At 46.8% G+C, this 21,726-nt stretch overlaps 1 protein-coding gene across 1 annotated transcript in view; it reads right to left on the reverse strand.

Moving 5' to 3' along the window:
* The window catches only part of LOC144948245 (receptor-type tyrosine-protein phosphatase beta-like), a 111,708-nt gene extending 103,564 nt beyond the window's left edge, over window positions 1–8,144 (reverse strand). The window contains exon 1 of the mRNA XM_078877669.1: window positions 8,064–8,144. Coding sequence (XP_078733795.1) covers window positions 8,064–8,144 — 81 coding nt within the window. The remainder of the gene's footprint in view (window positions 1–8,063) is intronic.
* Between the last annotated feature and the right edge of the window lie 13,582 nt (window positions 8,145–21,726).

Genomic DNA, 21,726 nt, shown 5'->3' on the forward strand with positions numbered 1-21,726 from the left:
TGAGCGGGAATCGAACTCGGGTCGCCGGGTTCGTAGCGCGGCGCGCTAACCACTACACTGCAATGCGTTACGCTTCCACATGCGCGGGTCACGTGACAGATCTGACGTCACAGCTCACTTGCCGTGCAAAACAGATATCCATGATTGAGCTCCCCCCCCCCCCCCCCAAAAAAAAAGTGTGTTTTTATAATTTTTGCATGGTGTACAGTCTGGAAAGTACCCACGTGGCAAATTTCAAGTTTGTTGCATGTCGGGAAGTACGCTCAACATTTTGAACAGATACACATAATCAGAACTTTGCCTTTTATTAAATCCTTTATATTAAGTTCACTTGCGCGCTTGCTTACGACCGTGCAAATCTTTCGGTCGTTTTTTAACCCACTTCCCGTGATCCAATCGAGCTGACATTTTCCACACAGACTCGTTGTGCGTGACAATTAATGTTCGTGAAATTTTTTTTCCAAAATTTTACACTTTTTAGGACAAAAATATTATATTTAATTACCAATTGCTTAATGCTGCCATGCAATCATCTGACCCATAGGTGGCAGCCATCTCAAGCCAGAGGACGAGAGGACTCTAGCCGCCACGCATATAAAGGATTTATAGTGAAAAACTTTGTTTTTACGGGTTAATTTTTATATATGTAGATGGAGATGACGGCCTTGCCTCACGCAATGAGATGGGTGAGCACTATTCCACCCTCTCTGCCGTGCGAGAGTCAATGTTCGTTGCCACGGCAGCCAAGGGGACATTTGAATCGTCAAGAGGTGGAGTTAGGGGGCCGTCCATAAATTACGTCACGCATCTAGGGGGGGAGGGAGGTCAGACATTTGTGACGATGTGTGACGAGGGAGGGGGGGTTTTGAGAAATGCGCAACTTTAAATAAATATAGACATTCTACTTAATTAAATAGACTTTTCAATAAATGTTTTCTCCTACAACATCAGAGTGCAGCGCCACATTAAATACGCACTACAATGACAATAGTTTAAAGCGATTTGAAGCATGTTTTATTTTTCGGAGGGGGGGGGCAGAGCTTTGTGACGTCATATTTGAGGGGGGGGGTCTGACTTTTTGTGACGCCGTGTGAAGAGGGAACACTACGTCCGGAACCAAGTTGAATGTGATGGGGGGGGGGGTTTGTTTGTGTGCGTGCGGTTGTTTGTATAACGAAGCTGTGATCTACACCGGGCTCTCAATTGTCGTGAGGTTGATCGTCTGTGCGCTGTGTGTTGAATTTCTATCGCACCGTACGTAGTCGATCGTGCTGATTGGAAGGACAAAAAACGAAACGCAAAAAGCAGTTGTAAAGAAATTAGTTCTCAATGCAGTTTACTGGTGTAGTGTAAAGTGGTGTAGTGTATAGTGGTGTAGTGCATAGTGGTGTAGTGTATAGTGGTGTAGTGTATAGTGTAGTGTATAGTGGTGTAGTGTGTATAGTGGTGTAGTGTATAGTGTAGTGTATAGTAGTGTAGTGTATAGTGGCGTAGTGTATAATGTAGCGTATAGTTGTGTAGTGTATAGTGGTGTAGTGTATGGTGGTGTAGTGTATAGTGTAGTGTATGGTGGTGTAGTGTATAGTGGTGTAGTGTATAGTGGTGTAGTGTATTCTTAGGTTTTTTCGGTAAAGTCACGTAGGTAAAACATTAAAATTAATGAAAGTAAAATAAAACAAAATAAAAATAAAAATCACGACGTTTCGGAGGCAACACAAGTCTCCGTCATCAGGTGGGACCGTCACAGCCGAATTAGCTGCATCAAGTGAAGCAATGATTCAAGATGTAATCCCTTATAAGCAAGTTGAAGGGAGGTGGAGAGGGGGGGGGGGTTTGGAGAGCTTATCAGACTGTGGTAGCCAATGAATGGAAACGTATCGGGAGGGAGGAGGAGCGGTGATCAAAGACTGCACGTAGTGCTCAACACAATGATTGGAGACGTGTCGGGACGGAGGGTGAGCGGTGATCAAAGACATCACGTAGTGCTCAACACAATGATTGGAGACGTGTCGGGAGGGAGGGTGAGCGGTGATCAAAGACTGCACGTAGTGCTCAACACAATGATTGGAGACGTGTCGGGACGGAGGGTGAGCGGTGATCAAAGACATCACGTAGTGCTCAACACAATGAATGGAAACGTGTCGGGACGGAGGGTGAGCGGTGATCAAAGACTGCACGTAGTGCTCAACACAATGAATGGAGACGTGTCGGGACGGAGGGTGAGCGGTGATCAAAGAACAATGAAGAGATTACTGTTAAACACTGGGGATGTTAACACTCGGTGAAGTAAATTAAAATAGTGCCTGTCAGATAAGATGGTCCAAAAAGTGTAATTAAGTCTTTTTTGCGTGGTTAATAACATCTTTCCAGTGATTACTAAGTTTGTACCCATCATCACGGTTGAAATTATGTCTGTGTTTGTATATTTGTATGGCTTCGTGTACAAACCTTTGATGGTAGCCAGTAGGTTTGCAGAGAACCTTGGTATCGGAAAAGACAATTTCATGAGAGCCCACAGAGTTGTAGCAATGATCGGCAACGGCCGAAGAATCAGTTCTGCCGTGTTTCAGATCTGACTTGTGCTCGCGGACACGATCAGCAGAGGTGGGACAAAGTCATTGTTATGCAAGTCCAAGTCGAGTCGCAAGTCATCAAATTCATGACTCGAGTCTGACTCGAGTCCAAGTCACATGACTCGAGTCCACATCTCATAGGTGGGACAAAGTCATTGTTATGCAAGTCCAAGTCGAGTCGCAAGTCATCAAATTCATGACTCGAGTCTGACTCGAGTCCAAGTCACATGACTCGAGTCCACACCTCTGACGATCAGAAACATGACGTTTCGTTTCTCCAATGTAGCAATCACCACAAATGCAACTCAATTTGTAGACTCCAGGATACTGTAAGTCAGGGTGTAGTGTAGTGTATAGTAGTGTATAGTGGTGTAGTGTATAGTGTAGTGTATAGTGGTGTAGTGTATAGTAGTGTAGTGTATAGTGGCGTAGTGTATAGGATAGTAGTGTATAGTAGTGTAGTATATAGTAGTGTAGTGTATGGTGGTGTAGTGTATAGTGGCGTAGTGTATAGTAGTGTAGTGTATAGTAGTGTAGTGTATAGGATAGTAGTGTATAGTAGTGGTGTGTAGTGTATGTCTGTTGAACTTAATCATACGTTTTTTTTATTAGATCGCGTAAATATAAATGTGTCAATCTAGATTTGAAGTTTTCGTGACTGCAGGAATCCATACTCTTTGGTTCTTTCGGTAAAGTCATTAAATCCGCGACCACCTGACTCAGCCAATCAGTCATGTTTCATCACGTCAACGAAACGTGCCAATTGGTTACAACTTCAGCCCACCGTTGTGTTGGAGCGTAAAGCCACAACATTCACAATGTGAGTCCTGTGACGTCTCGCTGGTGATTGCATCATCCAGCTTTCGACGGGCACACTTGCCAGAATTGTGAAAGAGATCCACCTGCAAGATGACGTCATCACCATGAGCCAATCAGAGGTGGGGGGTATAAATAAATCTCAACGTTCATCCTATACACTACTACACTATACACTACACTATACACTACACTATACACTACACTATACACTACGCTATACACTACTATACACTACACTACACACTACTACACTATACACTACACTATACACTACGCTATACACTACACTATACACTACACGCTACTACACGCTACTACACTATACACTACACTATACACTACACACTACACTATACACTACACTATACACTACACTATACAATAATATACACTGCTATACACTACACTATACACTACTACACTATACACTACTATACACTACACTACACACTACTACACTATACACTACACTATACACTACTATACACTACTATACACTACACTACACACTACTACACTATACACTACACTATACACGACGCTATACACTACACTATACACTACACGCTACTACACGCTACGACACTATACACTACACTATACACTACACACTACACTATACACTACACTATACACTACACTATACAATAATATACACTGCTATACACTACACTATACACTACTACACTATACACTACTATACACTACACTACACACTACTACACTATACACTACACTATACACTACTATACACTACTATACACTACACTACACACTACTACACTATACACTACACTATACACGACGCTATACACTACACTATACACTACACGCTACTACACGCTACTACACTATACACTACACTATACACTACACACTACACTATACACTACACTATACACTACACTATACAATACTATACACTGATATACACTACACTATACACTACTACACTATACACTACTATACACTACACTACACACGACTACACTATACACTACACTATACACTACTATACACTACTATACACTACACTACACACTACTACACTATACACTACACTATACACTACGCTATACACTACACTATACACTACACGCTACTACACGCTACTACACTATACACTACACTATACACTACACACTACACTATACACTACATGATACACTACACTATACAATAATATACACTGATATACACTACACTACTACACTATACACTACACTATACACTACGCTATACACTACACTATACACTACACGCTACTACACTATACACTACACTATACACTACACACTACACTATACACTACACTATACACTACACTATACAATAATATACACTGATATACACTACACTATACACTACTACACTATACACTACTATACACTACACTACACACTACTACACTATACACTACACTATACACTACTATACACTTCTATACACTACACACCACGCTATACATGACACTATACACTACACTCTACACTACTACATACCTGTCAACCCCTTATCAGTGCCCTACCTTATTATAGACAAATTCAGACCGTATTATTCACCCCGTGCCCCCGATAAATCTCAACGTTCATCCTATACACTACACTATACACTACACTGTACCTACGTGACTTTACCGAAAAAACCTAAGAATATGAATACTTACAGTCACGAAAGCTTCAAATCTAGAACTATACACTACACTACACACTACACTACACTATACACTATACACTACACTATACACTACACTACACACTACACTACACACTACACTACACTATACACTACACTATACACTACACTATACACTACACTATGCACTACATTATACACTACACTATACACTACACTATACACTACACTATACACTACACTATACACTATGCACTACACACTACACTACACTATACACTACACTATACACTATACACTACACTATACACTACACTATACACTACACTATACACTACACTATACACTACACTACTACATACCTGTCAACCCCTTATCAGCGCCCTACCTTATTACAGACAAATTCAGACCTCATTGGTCACCCCGTGCCCCCGATAAATCTCAAAGATCATCTGACAAAGTCCCATCATCACAAGGGAGAAACACAAACAAACAGACAAAACGTGTTTAGCCCGTTTTTCGAAACGTCTGTACGCCGAATGGACCTTTGACAATCTTTTTTTGGCCATCTTTGACCATCTTCACGCCTCCTGCGTAAGACGTTGTTTGATCGTCTCCCACGACGCCCGGGCAGTGTAGGGGAAGTGTAGGTCAGAGCGCCGCCTCTCTCCAGCGGAGGCCTATGCACGTCTGTCCTTTATAATTCACTATTTCACTTAAAATTTCGATTTAAAGCTTTCGTGACTGCAGGGATTCGTCTTCTTGGTTCTTTCGGTAAAGGCATCACGTAGGAGGGAAATAATAAAATAATTAAAATAAAACATAATAAAATACAATTCTCACGACGTTTCGGCCACAACGCAAGCAGCCGTCGTCAGGTGAACTTTACCGAAAGAACCAAGAAGATATTTCACTTTACTTCACCAGGTGTAAGACTTCAACTAAGCATTGTAGTTCTATCCTTTTTTTAGAAGTGACGCTGGCTATCGCAAATGATAGCTCAACGAAGTGGCTTATATCGGCATCGTCATCACGTGGAAATGTGTAGCAGCCAAATGCTCGAAACGCGTGTCGTTGATTTTTAAATGGGATCGAACTCATGACAGCCGCTTGTGTTGCGACCGAAACGTCTTGAAACGTGATAATTGGTTTTTTACCCGTCTATCTGGCAACAAAACTGATACCTTTTTTTTACAAGGAGTCATGTTTCCATAGACCACAATACCTGCAGTCATAATGCAAACAAAAAAAAGGTGTCAGTTTTGTTGCCAGATAGACGGGTAAAACACCAATTATCATATTTTTTACTGGCAAATGAGGTTCCCATGGTCTTGAAACGCCTTTTATTTTTATTATTTTCTACCTACGTGACTTTACCGAAAGAACCACAGAGTAGAGATCGCATCTCCTCGCCATCGCGGCACCCGCGAATTGAATGGCCACAAAAGTACTTCCTGTTTATTGACCTCGGAGGGGAAATGCTGGCTGTGGAATCCTTGCCAGGATTTAATACCGGACGCTGTAAGCCCGACCTAATCACCTAACCTCGACTTGATCCACAGCTGTGAACCCTTGATATTTTGTATGTTACCACGCCCCACTGAGCTCTTCTTGAGAAGCAGGCCTGGCCATCACGAATGATAGCTCAACGAAGTGGCTCATCGCCGTCGTGCGGACATTTAGAGCAGCCGAATAGTCTAAACCGCGTGACGTTGATTCCGAATGTGGAGGGTGAAACCGGAGGGCCCTGGGAAAAAAAAAATCCATGCAGCGACGGGGGGGGGGGTAGAGAGACGCAGACTCCAAATATACAGCAGCAGGCGTCGTCAGGGTCGGGACCGGACCCACGACCTCCTGTACACCAGGCGAGGTAGTCAACATCTCCTAGCCACCGTGATGAGAGTGAGAGAGAGACGCAGACTCCAAATACACAGCAGGCGTCAGGGTCGGGACCGAACCCACGACCTCCTGCATACCAGGCGAGGTAGTCAACATCTCCTAGCCACCGTGATGATGATGAGAGTGAGAGAGAGACGCAGACTCCAATTATACAGCAGGCGTTAGGTTCGAGATCGAACCCACGACCTCCTGCACACCAGGCAAGGTAGTCAACATCTCCGAGCCCACCGTGGCGCCCAGAACGCAAATCCATAACATTTGTCCCTTTAGCCTGTTATGTTTGAATGCCTAAAACATTGAACGCCTATACATGAGCCGCTATGATCCGTAAACTCTCACCACTCAACCCCTAACTCTGAACCACTATCTCTGAACCCATAACCCTTTTAGTCATTATCGCTAAATCCCTAATATGGAACCCATAACCCTGAATCCGTATCGCTTATCCCCAACCACTGCACCCCCATCCCTGAGGCCACATATCCGAAACCCCTGACCCTGAGCTCCTAGCCCTAAACGTATAACATTGAACCGCTATCCCTGGACCCCAAAACCCCGATTTCCTGTCGTCAAACCGCTAACCTCATCCCTGGAGCCTCGTCTCCGAACCTGAAATATTTAACCCCCCGATCCCCGAATCTTGTTAATCCTAAATCACAACCGTAAAAATCACGACCTCCAGACCCGTATCCCCACGTCTTCGATGAGCACCGGCTGGTAGCTACGGAGGATGTGAAAGATGTTCAACAGAGACAAAGCTCCCCCGTGTAGCCTGTAACAGACTGTTGGGGCAAGTGCTGTTAGCGAGCACCTATGAAGGCTACCGGCACTGTGGCACACGAGGGGGTGGGTGGCCAACACATCGCCCGGCCGCCTTTGTCTCCCCAGTGGCGATGTTTACCACACACCGCCCCATGTACTCATTTGAGGCTGAGTCGACCTAGGCAAGACCCAGGACCGGTTGAGATAATCGTCACTGCCGGTGTTGTCCGCAAGCGGGAATCGAACTCGGGTCAAAGCCGGGTTCGTAGCGCAGCGCAGCGCTGACCGCTACCAACAAACACGCGCACACGCACACCCCCAAAGCCTGAACCACAGATCCCGAAACCCCCAAACCCACGAACGCCATCGTCTCACCGTCGCCAGCGTCAGCATCACCACCGCCGTCGCCACGAGCAGAAAAGGCGCAGGAGGTGATCGGGTTCCATAGGTAGCCATGGTTGAAGGTTGTGTGGTTGTGTGTGTTTGTGTGTGTGTGTGAATAGTGGGGGGGGGGGGGGGGGTCTGTCTAGAGACTGTGGGGGGATCAAAGGGGGGCCTTGGGGGAGGACGGGGTAGGGAGGAGGGTGACGGCGTGAGTGAGGCTATGGGAGAATGAAAATGATGGAAGGTCCGCTCGTCGCTGCCGTCCTCATCGACTTCTCGCCTCTGAGTTGGGTTACTCCTTCACGACTCGTCGTGTTGGGGAGGGAGGGGAGGGGAGGGGGGTTCTCGTCTTCAACTCAGCTTCCTCGTTCCTCGGGCATGAGTACCACCACCCACCCAACCAACCACCCAACCAACCACCCACCCAAACACCCACCCATCCATCCAACCAACCACCCACCCAACCAACCACCCACCCAACCAACCAACCAACCACCCAACCAACCACCCACCCAAACACCCACCCATCCATCCAACCAACCACCCACCCAACCAACCACCCAACCAACCACCCACCCAACCAACCAACCACCCACCCAAACACCCACCCAAACACCCACCCATCCATCCAACCAACCACCCACCCAACCAACCACCCACCCAACCAACCAACCACCCAACCAACCACCCACCCAAACACCCACCCATCCATCCAACCAACCACCCACCCAACCAACCACCCAACCAACCAACCCACCCACCCAACCAACCAACCACCCAACCAACCACCCACCCAAACACCCACCCATCCATCCAACCAACCACCCACCCAACCAACCCACCCACCCACCCAACCAACCAACCCACCCACCCACCCAACCAACCAACCCATCCACTACCACCCACCCACCACCAACCATCCACCACCATCAGCCCACCCACCCACCACGACCCACCACCACGACCCACCACCAAGACCCACCTCCACGACCCACCACCACCACCCACCACCACCAACCACCCACCCACCACCAGCCACCCACCCAACCAGCCACCCACCACCAACCCAACCACCACCACCCAACCACCCACACCCACCTACCCACCACCACCATCAACTCACCCACCCACCCAACCCACCCACCCACCCACCACCATCAACCCATCCACCACCACCCATCCACCACCACCCATCCACCACCACCCACCCACCACCAACCACCCACCACCACCCACCCACCACCACCCACCACCACCCACCACCACCCATCACCCGACCACGCACCCAACCACCCACCACCACCCACCACCATCAACCCACCCACCACCACCCACCCACCACCACCACCCACCCACCACCATCAACCCACCCACCACCAGCACCCACCCACCACCAGCACCCACCCACCCCCACCACCCACCCAACCACCACCACCATCAACCCACCCACCCAACCACCACCCACCCACCCACCACCACCATGGCCCACCAACCACCACCACCCCCCACCACCACCCCCCACCACCACCCCCCACCACCACCCCCCACCACCACCCCCCACCACCCCCCACCACCCCCCACCACCACCCCCCACCACACCACCCTCACACTCATACCACTCACCACCCTACGGGTCTCAGCCTCAAGGCTCCGGGTTTGCGAGTCAGCGGGGGAGAGGTGCGCCCGGCAACCCGTGCCAAGTTCACCTGTACACCTGTGTTGTGTGTGTGTGTACACTGTGTGTGTGTGTGTGTGCACTGTGTGTGTGTGTACACTGTGTGTGTGTACACGTGTGTGTGTACGTTGTGTGTACGTTGTGTGTACACTGTGTGTGTGTACACTGTGTGTACACGTGTGTGTGTACGTTGTGTGTACACTGTGTGTGTACACCTGTGTTGTGTGTTGACACCTGTGTCGTGTTGACACCTGTGTGTGTATGTGTACACGTGTGTGTGTGTATACACTGTGTGTGTGTGTGTACACGTGTGTGTACACGTGTGTGTGTGTACACCTGTGCTGTGTGTACACGTGTGTGTGTACACGTGTGTGTGTACACGTGTGTGTGTGTGTATACACTGTGTGTGTGTGTTTGTACACTGTGTGTGTGTACACGTGTGTGTGTGTACACCTGTGTTGTGTGTGTGTGTACACTGTGTGTGTGTGTACACTGTGTGTGTGTACACGTGTGTGTGTACACGTGTTTGTGTACGTTGTGTGTACACTGTGTTGTGTGTTGACACCTGTGTTGTGTTGACACCTGTGTGTGTGTATGTGTACACGTGTGTGTGTGTACACCTGTGTTTAGTGTACAACTGTGTTGTGTGTACACGTGTGTGTGTACACGTGTGTGTGTGTATACACTGTGTGTGTGTGTACACTGTGTGTGTGTACACGTGTGTGTGTGTGTGTACACTGTGTGTGTGTACACGTGTGTGTGTTTACACGTGTGTGTGTGTGTGTGCACTGTGTGTGTGTACACGTGTGTGTGTACACATGTGTGTGTGTACACCTGTGTTGTGTGTACACCTGTGCTGTGTGTTGACACCTGTGTGTGTGTACACTGTGTGTGTGTACACTGTGTGCACACGTGTGTGTGTGTATTTGTCAGAGGTGTGGACTCGAGTCATGTGACTTGGACTCGAGTCAGACTCGAGTCATGAATTTGATGACTTGCGACTCGACTTGGACTTGCATAACAATGACTTTGTCCCACCTCTGGTATTTGTGTGTGTACACACTGATACACACACACACTGATACACACAAACACTGATACACACACTGATACACACACACACTCATACACACACACAGATACACATACACACCTGTAACTGTAATATCTAAGCACTTCACCTGCACGCGCCCGTGATTTCGGCTTACAGGTGCCATTCCCTATGTGTGGTCCTACTGAGGATGGGGTGTTGTTAGTGATGATGGTGGTGGTGATGGTGGTGGTGATGGTGGTGATGATGATGATGGTGGTGGTGTGGTGATGATGATGGTGGTGGTGGTGATGATGATGATGATGGTGGTGGTGATGATGATGATGGTGGTGATGATGATGATGATGGTGGTGATGATGATGATGGTGGTGCTGGTGATGATGGCGGTGGTGATGATGATGATGGTGGTGATGATGATGATGGTGGTGGTGGTGATGATGGTCGTGGTGATGATGATGGTGGTGGTGATGATGATGGTGGTGTTGATGATGATGATGGTGGTGTAGTGTATAGTGTAGCGCATAATGTAGTATACTAGTTAAAAACTAACCGGTTGTGTTGGGGCGTAAGGCCCACTACAACATTCACAATTCGAGTGACCGTGGCGTTTCGCTGGTGACTACATCCAGCGTCATCAGGCGATTTAGCCAGAATTGAGTTCGATGCCCGCTCACGGCCACCACCGCCACCACCGCCGCCAACACCGCCACCAACACCACCACCAACACCACCACCAACACCACCACCAACACCACCACTGCCACTACCGCCACCAACACCGCCGCCAACACCGCCGCCACCACCACCGCCACCACCACCGCCAACGCCACCACCACCGCCAACACTACCGCCGCCACCACCACCGCCACCACCACCGCCAACACCACCGCCAACACTACCGCCACCACCGCCACCAACGCCACCATCGCCAACACCGCCGCCAACACCACCGCCGCCACCACCGCCGCCACCACCGCCGCCACCACCGCCGCCAACACCGCCGCCACCACCGCCGCCACCACCACCAAGACCACCACCGCCAACACTACCGCCACCACCGCCGCCACCGCCGCCACCACCGCCGCCAACGCCACCACCACCGCCACCACCACCAAGACCACCACCGCCAACACTACCGCCACCACCGCCACCACCGCCGCCACCACCGCCGCCAACGCCACCACCACCGCCACCACCACCAAGACCACCACCGCCAACACTACCGCCAACACCGCCACCACCGCCACCACCAACACTACCGCCACCACCAACACTACCGCCACCACCAACACTACCGCCACCACCACCGCCAACACCACCAACACCACCGCCAACACTACCGCCACCACCACCGCCACCGCCAACACCACCACCACCGCCAACACCACCAACACCACCAACACTACCGCCACCACCACCACCACCGCCAACACCACCAACACCACCAACACTACCGCCACCACCACCGCCAACACCGCCAACACCACCAACACCACCGCCAACACTACCGCCACCACCACCGCCAACACTACCGCCACCACCACTACCGCCACCGCCAACACCACCACCACCATCATTGCTAAGAGCAATTATCTGAACCGCTCCCGACGCTTCCTCATCTAGGTCAACTGAGCCTCAAATTGAGTACCTGGTGCGGTGTGTAGTGAACATCGCCACTGGGGAGACAAAGGCGGCCGGGCGTGGTGCTGGCCACCCACCCCCTTGTGTGCCACAGTGCCGGTAGCCTTCATAGGTGCTCGCTAACAGCACTTGCCACAACAGTCTGTTAGAGGCTACACGGGGGATCTTTGTCTGTGTGTGAGGTGCTAGCTAACAGCACTTGCCCCTGCAGCCTGTTAGAGGCTACACGGCGGATATTTGTTTGTGTCTGTGTGAGGTGCTAGCTAACAGCACTTGCCCCTGCAGTCTGTTAGAGGCTACACGGGGGATCTTTGTCTGTGTCTGTGTGTGAGGTGCTAGCTAACAGCACTTGCCCCTGCAGTGTGTTACAGGCTACACGGGGGATCTTTGTCTGTGTCTGTGTGTGAGGTGCTAGCTAACAGCACTTGCCCCTGCAGCCTGTTAGAGGCTACACGGGGGATCTTTATCTGTGTGTGAGGTGCTAGCTAACAGCACTTGCCCCTGCAGTCTGTTAGAGGCTACACGGGGGATCTTTGTCTGTGTGTGTGTTCGGCTTCAAAGGGCACAGGAATGATGAACCAGCAACCGGTCCAGCTGGGTTATGTGGACAAACTCAACTCCCCCCCCGCCCGCCCCCCCGCTGAATGTGAGGCCAAGAATAACAGGTTCCGTCCTGAATGGTCAGTCAGAGTTGAAGCTTTCGCCCTGCAGGAATTCATGTCATTGGGTCTTTCGGTAAAGTCACGTGGATGGAAAATAAAAAATAAGCAAAAAATAACAAATTTAAATGAAAAATCATTTTCATTTTATTTTGTAATTTTTATTTTCTACGTGACTTTACCGGGAAAAAAAACTTACAATTATTTAATTTAATTTTATTCCTTCTTCTTTTCTATCTACGTGACTTTACCGAAAATAATAAGATAAAAATAAATAAGCTTAAAATTCTTTTATTTTATTATTTTTATTTTCTAACTACGTGACTTTACCGAAAAAAATAAACGAAATAAACTTTATTTTTTTTCTACGTGACTTTACCGGAAAAAATTTTATGAAAATAAACTTAATATAATTTTAATTTTTTTTCGTTATTTTTTTTTCTGTCTACGTGAATTTACCGAAAGAACCAAGAATATAAATTGTTTTCATATATATAAATACTTAGACCATCGAGTTTCACAACATTGCGTTGGTTCAACACACAGACGGCTTTTGCGACCCAAATATTAAATCGTGATTAAAGGGTTATTTTTATATAGTGAAGTGTATAGTGTAGTGTATATTAGCAGAGGTGGGACAAAGTCATTGTTATGCAAGTCCAAGTCGAGTCGCAAGTCATCAAATTCATGACTCGAGTCTGACTCGAGTCCAAGTCACATGACTCGAGTCCACATCTCATAGGTGGGACAAAGTCATTGTTATGCAAGTCCAAGTCGAGTCGCAAGTCATCAAATTCATGACTCGAGTCTGACTCGAGTCCAAGTCACATGACTCGAGTCCACACCTCTGTATATTAGTGTGTAGTGTAGTGTATATTGTAATGTGTAATGTAGTGTATAGTGTAGTGTATAATGTGGTGTATAGTGTAGTGTATAGTGTAGTGTATAGTAGTGTATTATAGTGTATAGTAGTGTATCGTGTAGTGTATAGTGTAGTGTATAGAAGTGTATAGTGTATTATATAGTAGTGTATAGTGTAGTGTATAGTGTACTGTATAGTGTAGTGTATAATAGTGTATAGTGTAGTGTATAGTAGTATATAATGTAGTGTATAGTGTAGTGTATAATGTAGTGTATAGTATAGTGTATAGTGTAGTTTATATTAGTGTATAGTGTAGTGTATAGTGTCGTGTATAGTGTAGTGTATAGTCGTGTATAGTGTAGTGTATAGTGTAGTGTATAGTAGTGTATAGTGTAGTGTATAGTGTAGTGTATAGTGTAGTGTATAGTAGTGTATAGTGTAGTGTATAGTAGTGTATAGTGTAGTGTATAGTCGTGTATAGTGTAGTGTATAGTGTAGTGTATAGTGTAGTGTATTGTAGTGTATAGTGTAGTGTATAGTGTAGTGTATAGTGTAGTGTATAGTAGTGTATAGTGTAGTGTATAGTCGTGTATAGTGTAGTGTATAGTGTAGTGTATAGTGTAGTGTATAGTAGTGTATAGTGTAGTGTCTAGTAGTGTATAGTGTAGTGTATAGTCGTGTATAGTGTAGTGTATAGTCGTGTATAGTGTAGTGTATAGTGTAGTGTATAGTGTAGTGTATATTAGTGTATAGTGTCGTGTATAGTAGTGTATAGTGTCGTGTATAGTGTAGTGTATAGTAGTGTATAGTAGTGTATAGTGTAGTGTATATTAGTGTATAGTGTAGTGTATAGTGTAGTGTATAGTCGTGTATAGTGTAGTGTATAAGATGAACGTTGAGATTCATAAGGGGCACGGGGTAACCAATAAGATCTGAATTTGTCTGTAATAAGGTAGGGCACTGGTAAGCGGTTGACAGCTTTGCATAATATACACACGTACACTTATTACGTGCCACAACGTACAGTATATGATCTATCGATCCGAGTGTTTGAGAAGCTAAGAGTAGTCTTGCCAAACAATCTCGCCGTGGTCGCGTGGATTTGTCTCCGGGTCCTCCGGTTTTTCCCCCTCCACATTCAAAATCGACATCACCACGCGGTGAGAGTTATTTGCCCGCCGCTTTACTTTTCCACGTGATGATGGCAAGCCCACGACGTCGAGCTATCGCTTCCTGATAGCTAACGTCGCTTCTGCAAACAAACACATTGTCCTGTGGGAGGCAGCTGGTAGGAACGGTGGGTTGCTCGGTCAATGGCCTGCAGGGTCAACGGCGGCGTGGTGTATTCCGCAAATATGGCCGACTGTGAGGGCGGGCACAAGCCGGCGTGAGTAGGTTAAACGTTGAGTTTTATAAGGGCACCACGGGGTGAGCAGCCCCTCCCCTCCCCACCCAGCCCCACCCCTCCCACCCCCCACCCAGCCCCTCCCCACCCTCCCCACCCAGCCCCACCCTCCCCACCCAGCCCCTCCCCACCCAGCCCCTCCCCACCCTCCCCTCCTCACCCAGCCCCTCCCCACCCAGCCCCACCACTCCCACCCCCCACCCAGCCCCTCCCCACCCAGCCCCTCCCCACCCAGCCCCACCCCTCGCCCACCCCCCACACAGCCTCTCCCCACCCTCCCCACCCAGCCCCACCACTCCCACCCCCCACCCAGCCCCTCCCCACCCAGCCCCTCCCCACCCAGCCCCTCCCCACCCTCCCCTCTCCACCCAGCCCGACCTCTCCCATTTTTGGATACACGACGGACGGACGGACACAATAATCCCCTGTGGGCTGGTGGAACCAGGTGGTTCCTACCAGTATGAGCTGCGTAGTTCAGGAGGGTGGGGCCTTACCTGGTCAGAATAAAAAACAAAAGTTTATTCCACGCGTTTTTTGTCCTTGTATTTGGGTTTCCTAGCATTTGGAGTATTTGGCTGCATGCTGTACATTTTGCACGTGGTGGTGGTGATGATGATGACAAGCCCACTACGTCGAGCTATCGTTTGTGATAGCCAGCGTCGCTTCTACAAAATAAAAAAGCTACGTTTGTCGCTCGGTAGTGGGGCCTTACTTCGGTGAATAAAATAAAACAAGAATCAGGGTGGTCCAGATGTCTTGTGACCCTCCCCGCTTTCGTGACTGCAAGGATTCATATTCTTGGTTTTTTCGGTAAAGTCACGTAGAAGGGAAACAATGAAATTATAAATCAATAAAATTCTCACGACGTTTCGACTGCAACACAAGCAATCATCATCAGGTGTGAAAAACACAGCAAAACACTTTTTTCCAAATTTTCTTGCTGTGTTTCTCACACCTGATGATGATTGCTTGTGTTGCAGTCGAAACGTCGTGAGAATTTTTTTTTTATATTTTTATTATTTTATTATTTCCCTTCTACGTGACTTTACCGAAAGAACCAAGAATATGACTTAAATTTCGATTGAAAGCTTTCGTGACTGCAATGATTCATCTTCTTGGTTCTTTCGGTAAAGTCACGTAGAAGGGAAATAATAAAATAATAAAATTAAAACATAATAAAATAATTCCCACGACGTTTCGGCCACAACGCAAGCAGCCGTCCTCAGGTGAAGAACAGGTCTGTCGGAAAGACAGCGTCTGCTTCAGACGTTTATAATATCTGCTTTAGTCGCTGTCTTTCCGACAGACCTGTTCTTCACCTGAGGACGGCTGCTTGCGTTGTGGCCGAAATGTCGTGGGAATTATTTTATAATGTTTTATTTTTATTATTTTATTATTTCACTTCTACGTGACTTTACCGAAAGAACCAAGAAGATGAATCCCTGCAGTCACGAAAACTTTAAATCGAAATCTTGAATTGTTGTTCGATGTTACAGAGGAGAAAGGCCACCCCACACCCCTTTGAGTCGTTGTTGCGACAGGAGCGGTCCGGACTTTGGTTGGTTGTCTTTTCCCGAAACTTAACTTTTTTTTCCTTCTACGTGACTTTACCGAAAGAACCAATAAAACGATTCAAGACTCGTACGCTCGAGTTGGGACCCGCATCGGTCGGACGGGGACATTCCGCGAGCGTTAACAATTGCGGCCGCTACGTCGTCCGGAACAAACACGAGGTCGGTAAACACGCGGAGCACAACGGCAGCGACGAACGCGCACGGATTCACGATTACAACACTGGTCAACAACAACAACAAAAATTCTAGATTTGAAGCTTTCGTGACTGCAAACATTCATATTCTTAGGTTTTTTTCGGTAAAGTCACGTAGGTAATTTTTTTTTTAAAAATTAAAGTAAAATAAAAAATAATATAAAAATCACGACGTTTCGAAGGCAACACAAGCTTCCGTCTTCAGGTGGAACCGTCACAGCACGATAGCTGTATCAAGTGACTTCCACCTGAAGACGGAAGCTTGTGTTGCCTCCGAAACGTCGTGATTTTTATTTTATTTTTATTTTACTTTTATTAATTCTAATTTTTTACCTACGTGATTTTACCTAAAAAACCTGAGAATAACAACAAAAAACTTTTTTTTCTAGCCTGAACTTTTGCAGCTGTTTTAGACTAATATCAGGGAGCCGATTCCAAATCTGATCTCAGATTTGCTCCATCACATCTCATTTTTATGCTAACGGCATACCCCATTTTCATTGATTTTACCCCAAATTAACTCTGTCACTTATGATTGCAAGTTGTTGCGAGTCAGTGACTGCTTTAGTGTTAAAATATGGTGCTGTATTTTTAGGATAGTGTGTTTATAATATCATTTTATGTAGATATCCACATTTATTTAAGATTTTTCTTCTGCAGTTTTTATTGAAAATGCAATATTTGATATCTCAAAAACCTGATGTGATAGACAGATTTGGAATCAGCACCTCAGAATTACCTTACAACCTTCGATTTAAAGCTTTCGTGACTGCAGGGATTCATCTTCTTAGTTCTTTCGGTAAAGTCACGGAGAAGGGAAATAATACATTAATAAAAATAAAACATAATACAATAATTATCACGACGTTTCGACCACAACGCAAGCAGCCGTCCTCAGGTGGAGAGCAGGTCTGTCGAGTAGACCGTCTGAGTCATTCAGAGTCATTCAGACTGTCTACTCGACAGACCTGCTCTCCACCCGAGGACGGCTGCTTGCGTTGTGGCCGAAACGTCGTGAGAATTATTTTATTATGTTTTATTTTTATTATTTTATTATTTCCCTTCTACGTGACTTTACCGAAAGAACCAAGACGATAGCTTACAACCGTTGGAATACCTTATGCCAGAAAAAGTGTGTTGACCAGTGTTATCGACGGATCGATGGAGAATGTTGTGAACGCTTCGTTTGGCCGCCGCTGTGAAAATTTTTCCACGGCGGCGGTCACGGTCTCAACGAGGCATACTTGTGACGGGACGTTGAGTTTTCACGGTCCCGTACGGCGTCACGGCCGCTTCAATGCGGGCTAAACATTTGTTTTTTGTCTCTTTGTTTGTGTTTCTCCCTCCTCGTGATGGTGAAGACTTAGCAGGATGAACGGTGAGATTTATCGGGGGCACGGGGTGACCAATGAGGTCTGAATTTATCTGTAATAAGGTAGGGCGCTGATGAAGGTTTGACAGGTATGTAGTAGTGTAGTGTATAGTGTAGTGTATAGTAGTGTATAGTGTAGTGTATAATAGTGTATAGTGTAGTGTATAGTGTAGTGTATAGTAGTGTATAGTGTAGTGTATAATAGTGTATAGTGTAGTGTATAGTGTAGTGTATAGTAGTGTATAGTGTAGTAGTGTATAGTAGTGTGTAGTGTATTGTATAGTAGTGTATAGTGTAGTGTATAGTAGTGTATAGTGTAGTGTATAGTCGTGTATTGTAGTGTATAGTAGTGTATAGTGTAGTGTATGGTGTAGTGTAAAGTAGTGTGTAGTGTATTGTATAGTAGTGTATAGCGTAGTGTATAGTGTAGTGTATAGTAGTGTATAGTGTAGTGTATAGTGTAGTGTATGGTGTAGTGTATAGTGTAGTGTGTAGCGTAGTGTATAGTGTAGTGTGTAGTGTATTGTATAGTAGTGTATAGTGTAGTGTATAGTAGTGTATAGCGTAGTGTATAGTGTAGTGTATAGTGTAGCGTAGTGTATAGCGTAGTGTATAGTGAAGTGTAATAAGGCAAGGGCACTGATAAGGGGGTGACAGCTTGGCCATCAGCTCCCCACACTCGAGAACGACGGTTGCACGATAGGCGGCGTCACCTAGACTCGAACTCAGCTCCGCCGTGCTCAGTGGGCCCCTCACCTTTAGAGCCACCAAGCGTCGACAGCAGACGTCACCGTTCACGTGTTTAGAAGTGCGCTTTATTTAGCCTTAATTTGGTTATATTTAGAACAAGTTGCAGGTTGCGCAAGCGAATTGTGTCGTCACCTCTGCGTCATACGTGACGTAAAGACAAAGATGCCCACGCCCCCCGTGTAGCCTGCAACAGACTGTTGTGGCAAGTGCTTTTAGTAGTGATGGCCAGCGCCTATGTTACATTCAACCACTGTAGCACGCGAGGGGGTGGGTGGCCAGCACCACGCCCGGCCGCCTTTGTCTCCCCCCAGTGGCGATGTTTACTACGCACCGCAGCGGGTACTCATTTGAGGCTGAGTCGACCTAGGGGAGGCCCAGAAACCGGTTCAGATAATCGTCGCCGGTGTTGGTGACCGTGAGTGGGAATCGAACTCGGGTGGCGCATGCACACACACACAGACACGACATCAACGTTAATCTCATCGGCATCTCTGCACGTCATCCGTAACAGAAACGCACATGCCAATCAACCCCTTATCAATGCCCTACCTTATTACAGACCAACTTAGACCGTATTGGTCACCGCCCATGCCCTTAAAAATGTAAACGTTCATCCTACAAAGTCCCATCATCACAAGAGGGAAACACAAATAAATAAACAATTGTTTTTATTTGGTTCTTTTCGGTTAAGTCACGTCTAAAAGTAAAATAATAAATTAAAATAACATATTACGACGTTTCGATTGCAACACAAGCAATCATCATCAGGTATAAAAGAAATAGCAACAAAAATCTAACTAGAAAAACTATAGACAGACATACAAGCAGACAGACATCACAACGGCACACAGAGAGAGGACACAAATCGGCACAAAGAGAGGGGTCGTTTCTGTGGCCAGTATTGAAACGGCTGTCCGCCATATGGACCTGAAAACTCAATTTCCTTGTACACGAATGCGAGTAAACCGTATGGATTGACAGCTATGCGTACACACGGACGACGCACGCGTGAGATTCGTATCTCGGTGTGAATCAGAGCACCACCACCCCCACCACCACACCCTCGTCTCGCATAGTCACTCGCAACGCGTTTCGCAATCACCGTGGGCCAGCGTAGACTTTTATGACGACTTGAATGCTACCAATATTGTTTTCCCCCTTTTTTCTGGCAACAAAACTGACACCTTTTGCAAGGAATCATGCTTACATTAACCACAATACTTGCAGTCAAATGCAAACAAAAAACAATACTCTGATAATTTATGCATTGTCTTTGAAACTGATTGGTCCACACCAGAGACAGCTTTCTTTAGAGCCTCGCCTTTTGGCGTCATCTGGTCGAACACCATATGAGACGAGGCTCTAAAGAAAGCTGTCTCTGGTGTGGACCAATCAGTTTCAAAGACAATGCATAAATTATCAGAGTATTGTTTTTGTTTGCATTTGACTGCAAGTATTGTGGTTAATGTAAGCATGATTCCTTGCAAAAGGTGTGAGTTTTGTTGCCAGAAAAAAGAGTAAAACCCCTATTAGTATATTTTGGTACTGGCAAAGGAGGTCCCATGATGTGACTTGAATGCTGTTGGTCGATTGGAGGAGACTGGGACACATTGATGGGCGGGCCCATCGGTGAACCGAGTCGAGAGGATTTGGGAGTTTCAGAAGCTCTCGTCTGTTCCGCGAGGTGTAACGGACGCGCCTCAACCATTCTCAACGGTGTTCGGAGGCGACCTGGCCCACACGTGGTTATAGCGCATCAATCGTAGATTATATCATCATCAACACCACACGTGGGAATTTAAAGTAGTAGTAGTAGTATTCTAAACTAAAAATAACTTCATAATTGGACCTCCTTTTGCCAGTACCAAAATATGGGAATAGGTTTTCCCCTTTTTTTTCTGGCAACAAACAGGTGTTAAGATGTTAAAACACCAAACTGAAACCTTTTACAAGGAATCACGTCTGCATTAACCACAATACTTGTGGTCAGAATGCAAACAAAAAATATACTCCGATAATAAATGCATTGTCTTTGAAACTGACTGGTCCACACCAGATACAGCTTTCTTTTGAGCCTAGTCTAAAAACGGTGTTAGACCAGAGGACGCCAAAAAGGCATATGAAACCCTGGCGTGACCGTGTTCCCTCCAGATAGATGCAACAACGAAAGCTTGAACCATCGCCCGGTTTTCCCATCGTAGATTTGACCGTTCGCGTCATAATGTATCGAGGTGCAGAGTTCTCCGGTCGCACTCCCACTGTGTGGTGGCTTGACCATTCGCGGTTGACCGCAAGATCCCTACTGAGCGGTGTCATGACTGCACTGCTCGCGATGACGCCACTGCCACGTACGGTGCCCTCTTGTCTCCCGTCTTATCTCGTTTCGTCTCCATCTTATCTTCATCTTATCACCGCGTCTTTGTCTCGTCTCCACTTCATCTCCTTCTCGCCTCCGTCTGGTCTCCACCTCA

This window comes from Lampetra fluviatilis, chromosome 48 (genome assembly GCF_964198595.1).
Source record: "Lampetra fluviatilis chromosome 48, kcLamFluv1.1, whole genome shotgun sequence".
Lineage (NCBI taxonomy): Eukaryota > Metazoa > Chordata > Hyperoartia > Petromyzontiformes > Petromyzontidae > Lampetra > Lampetra fluviatilis.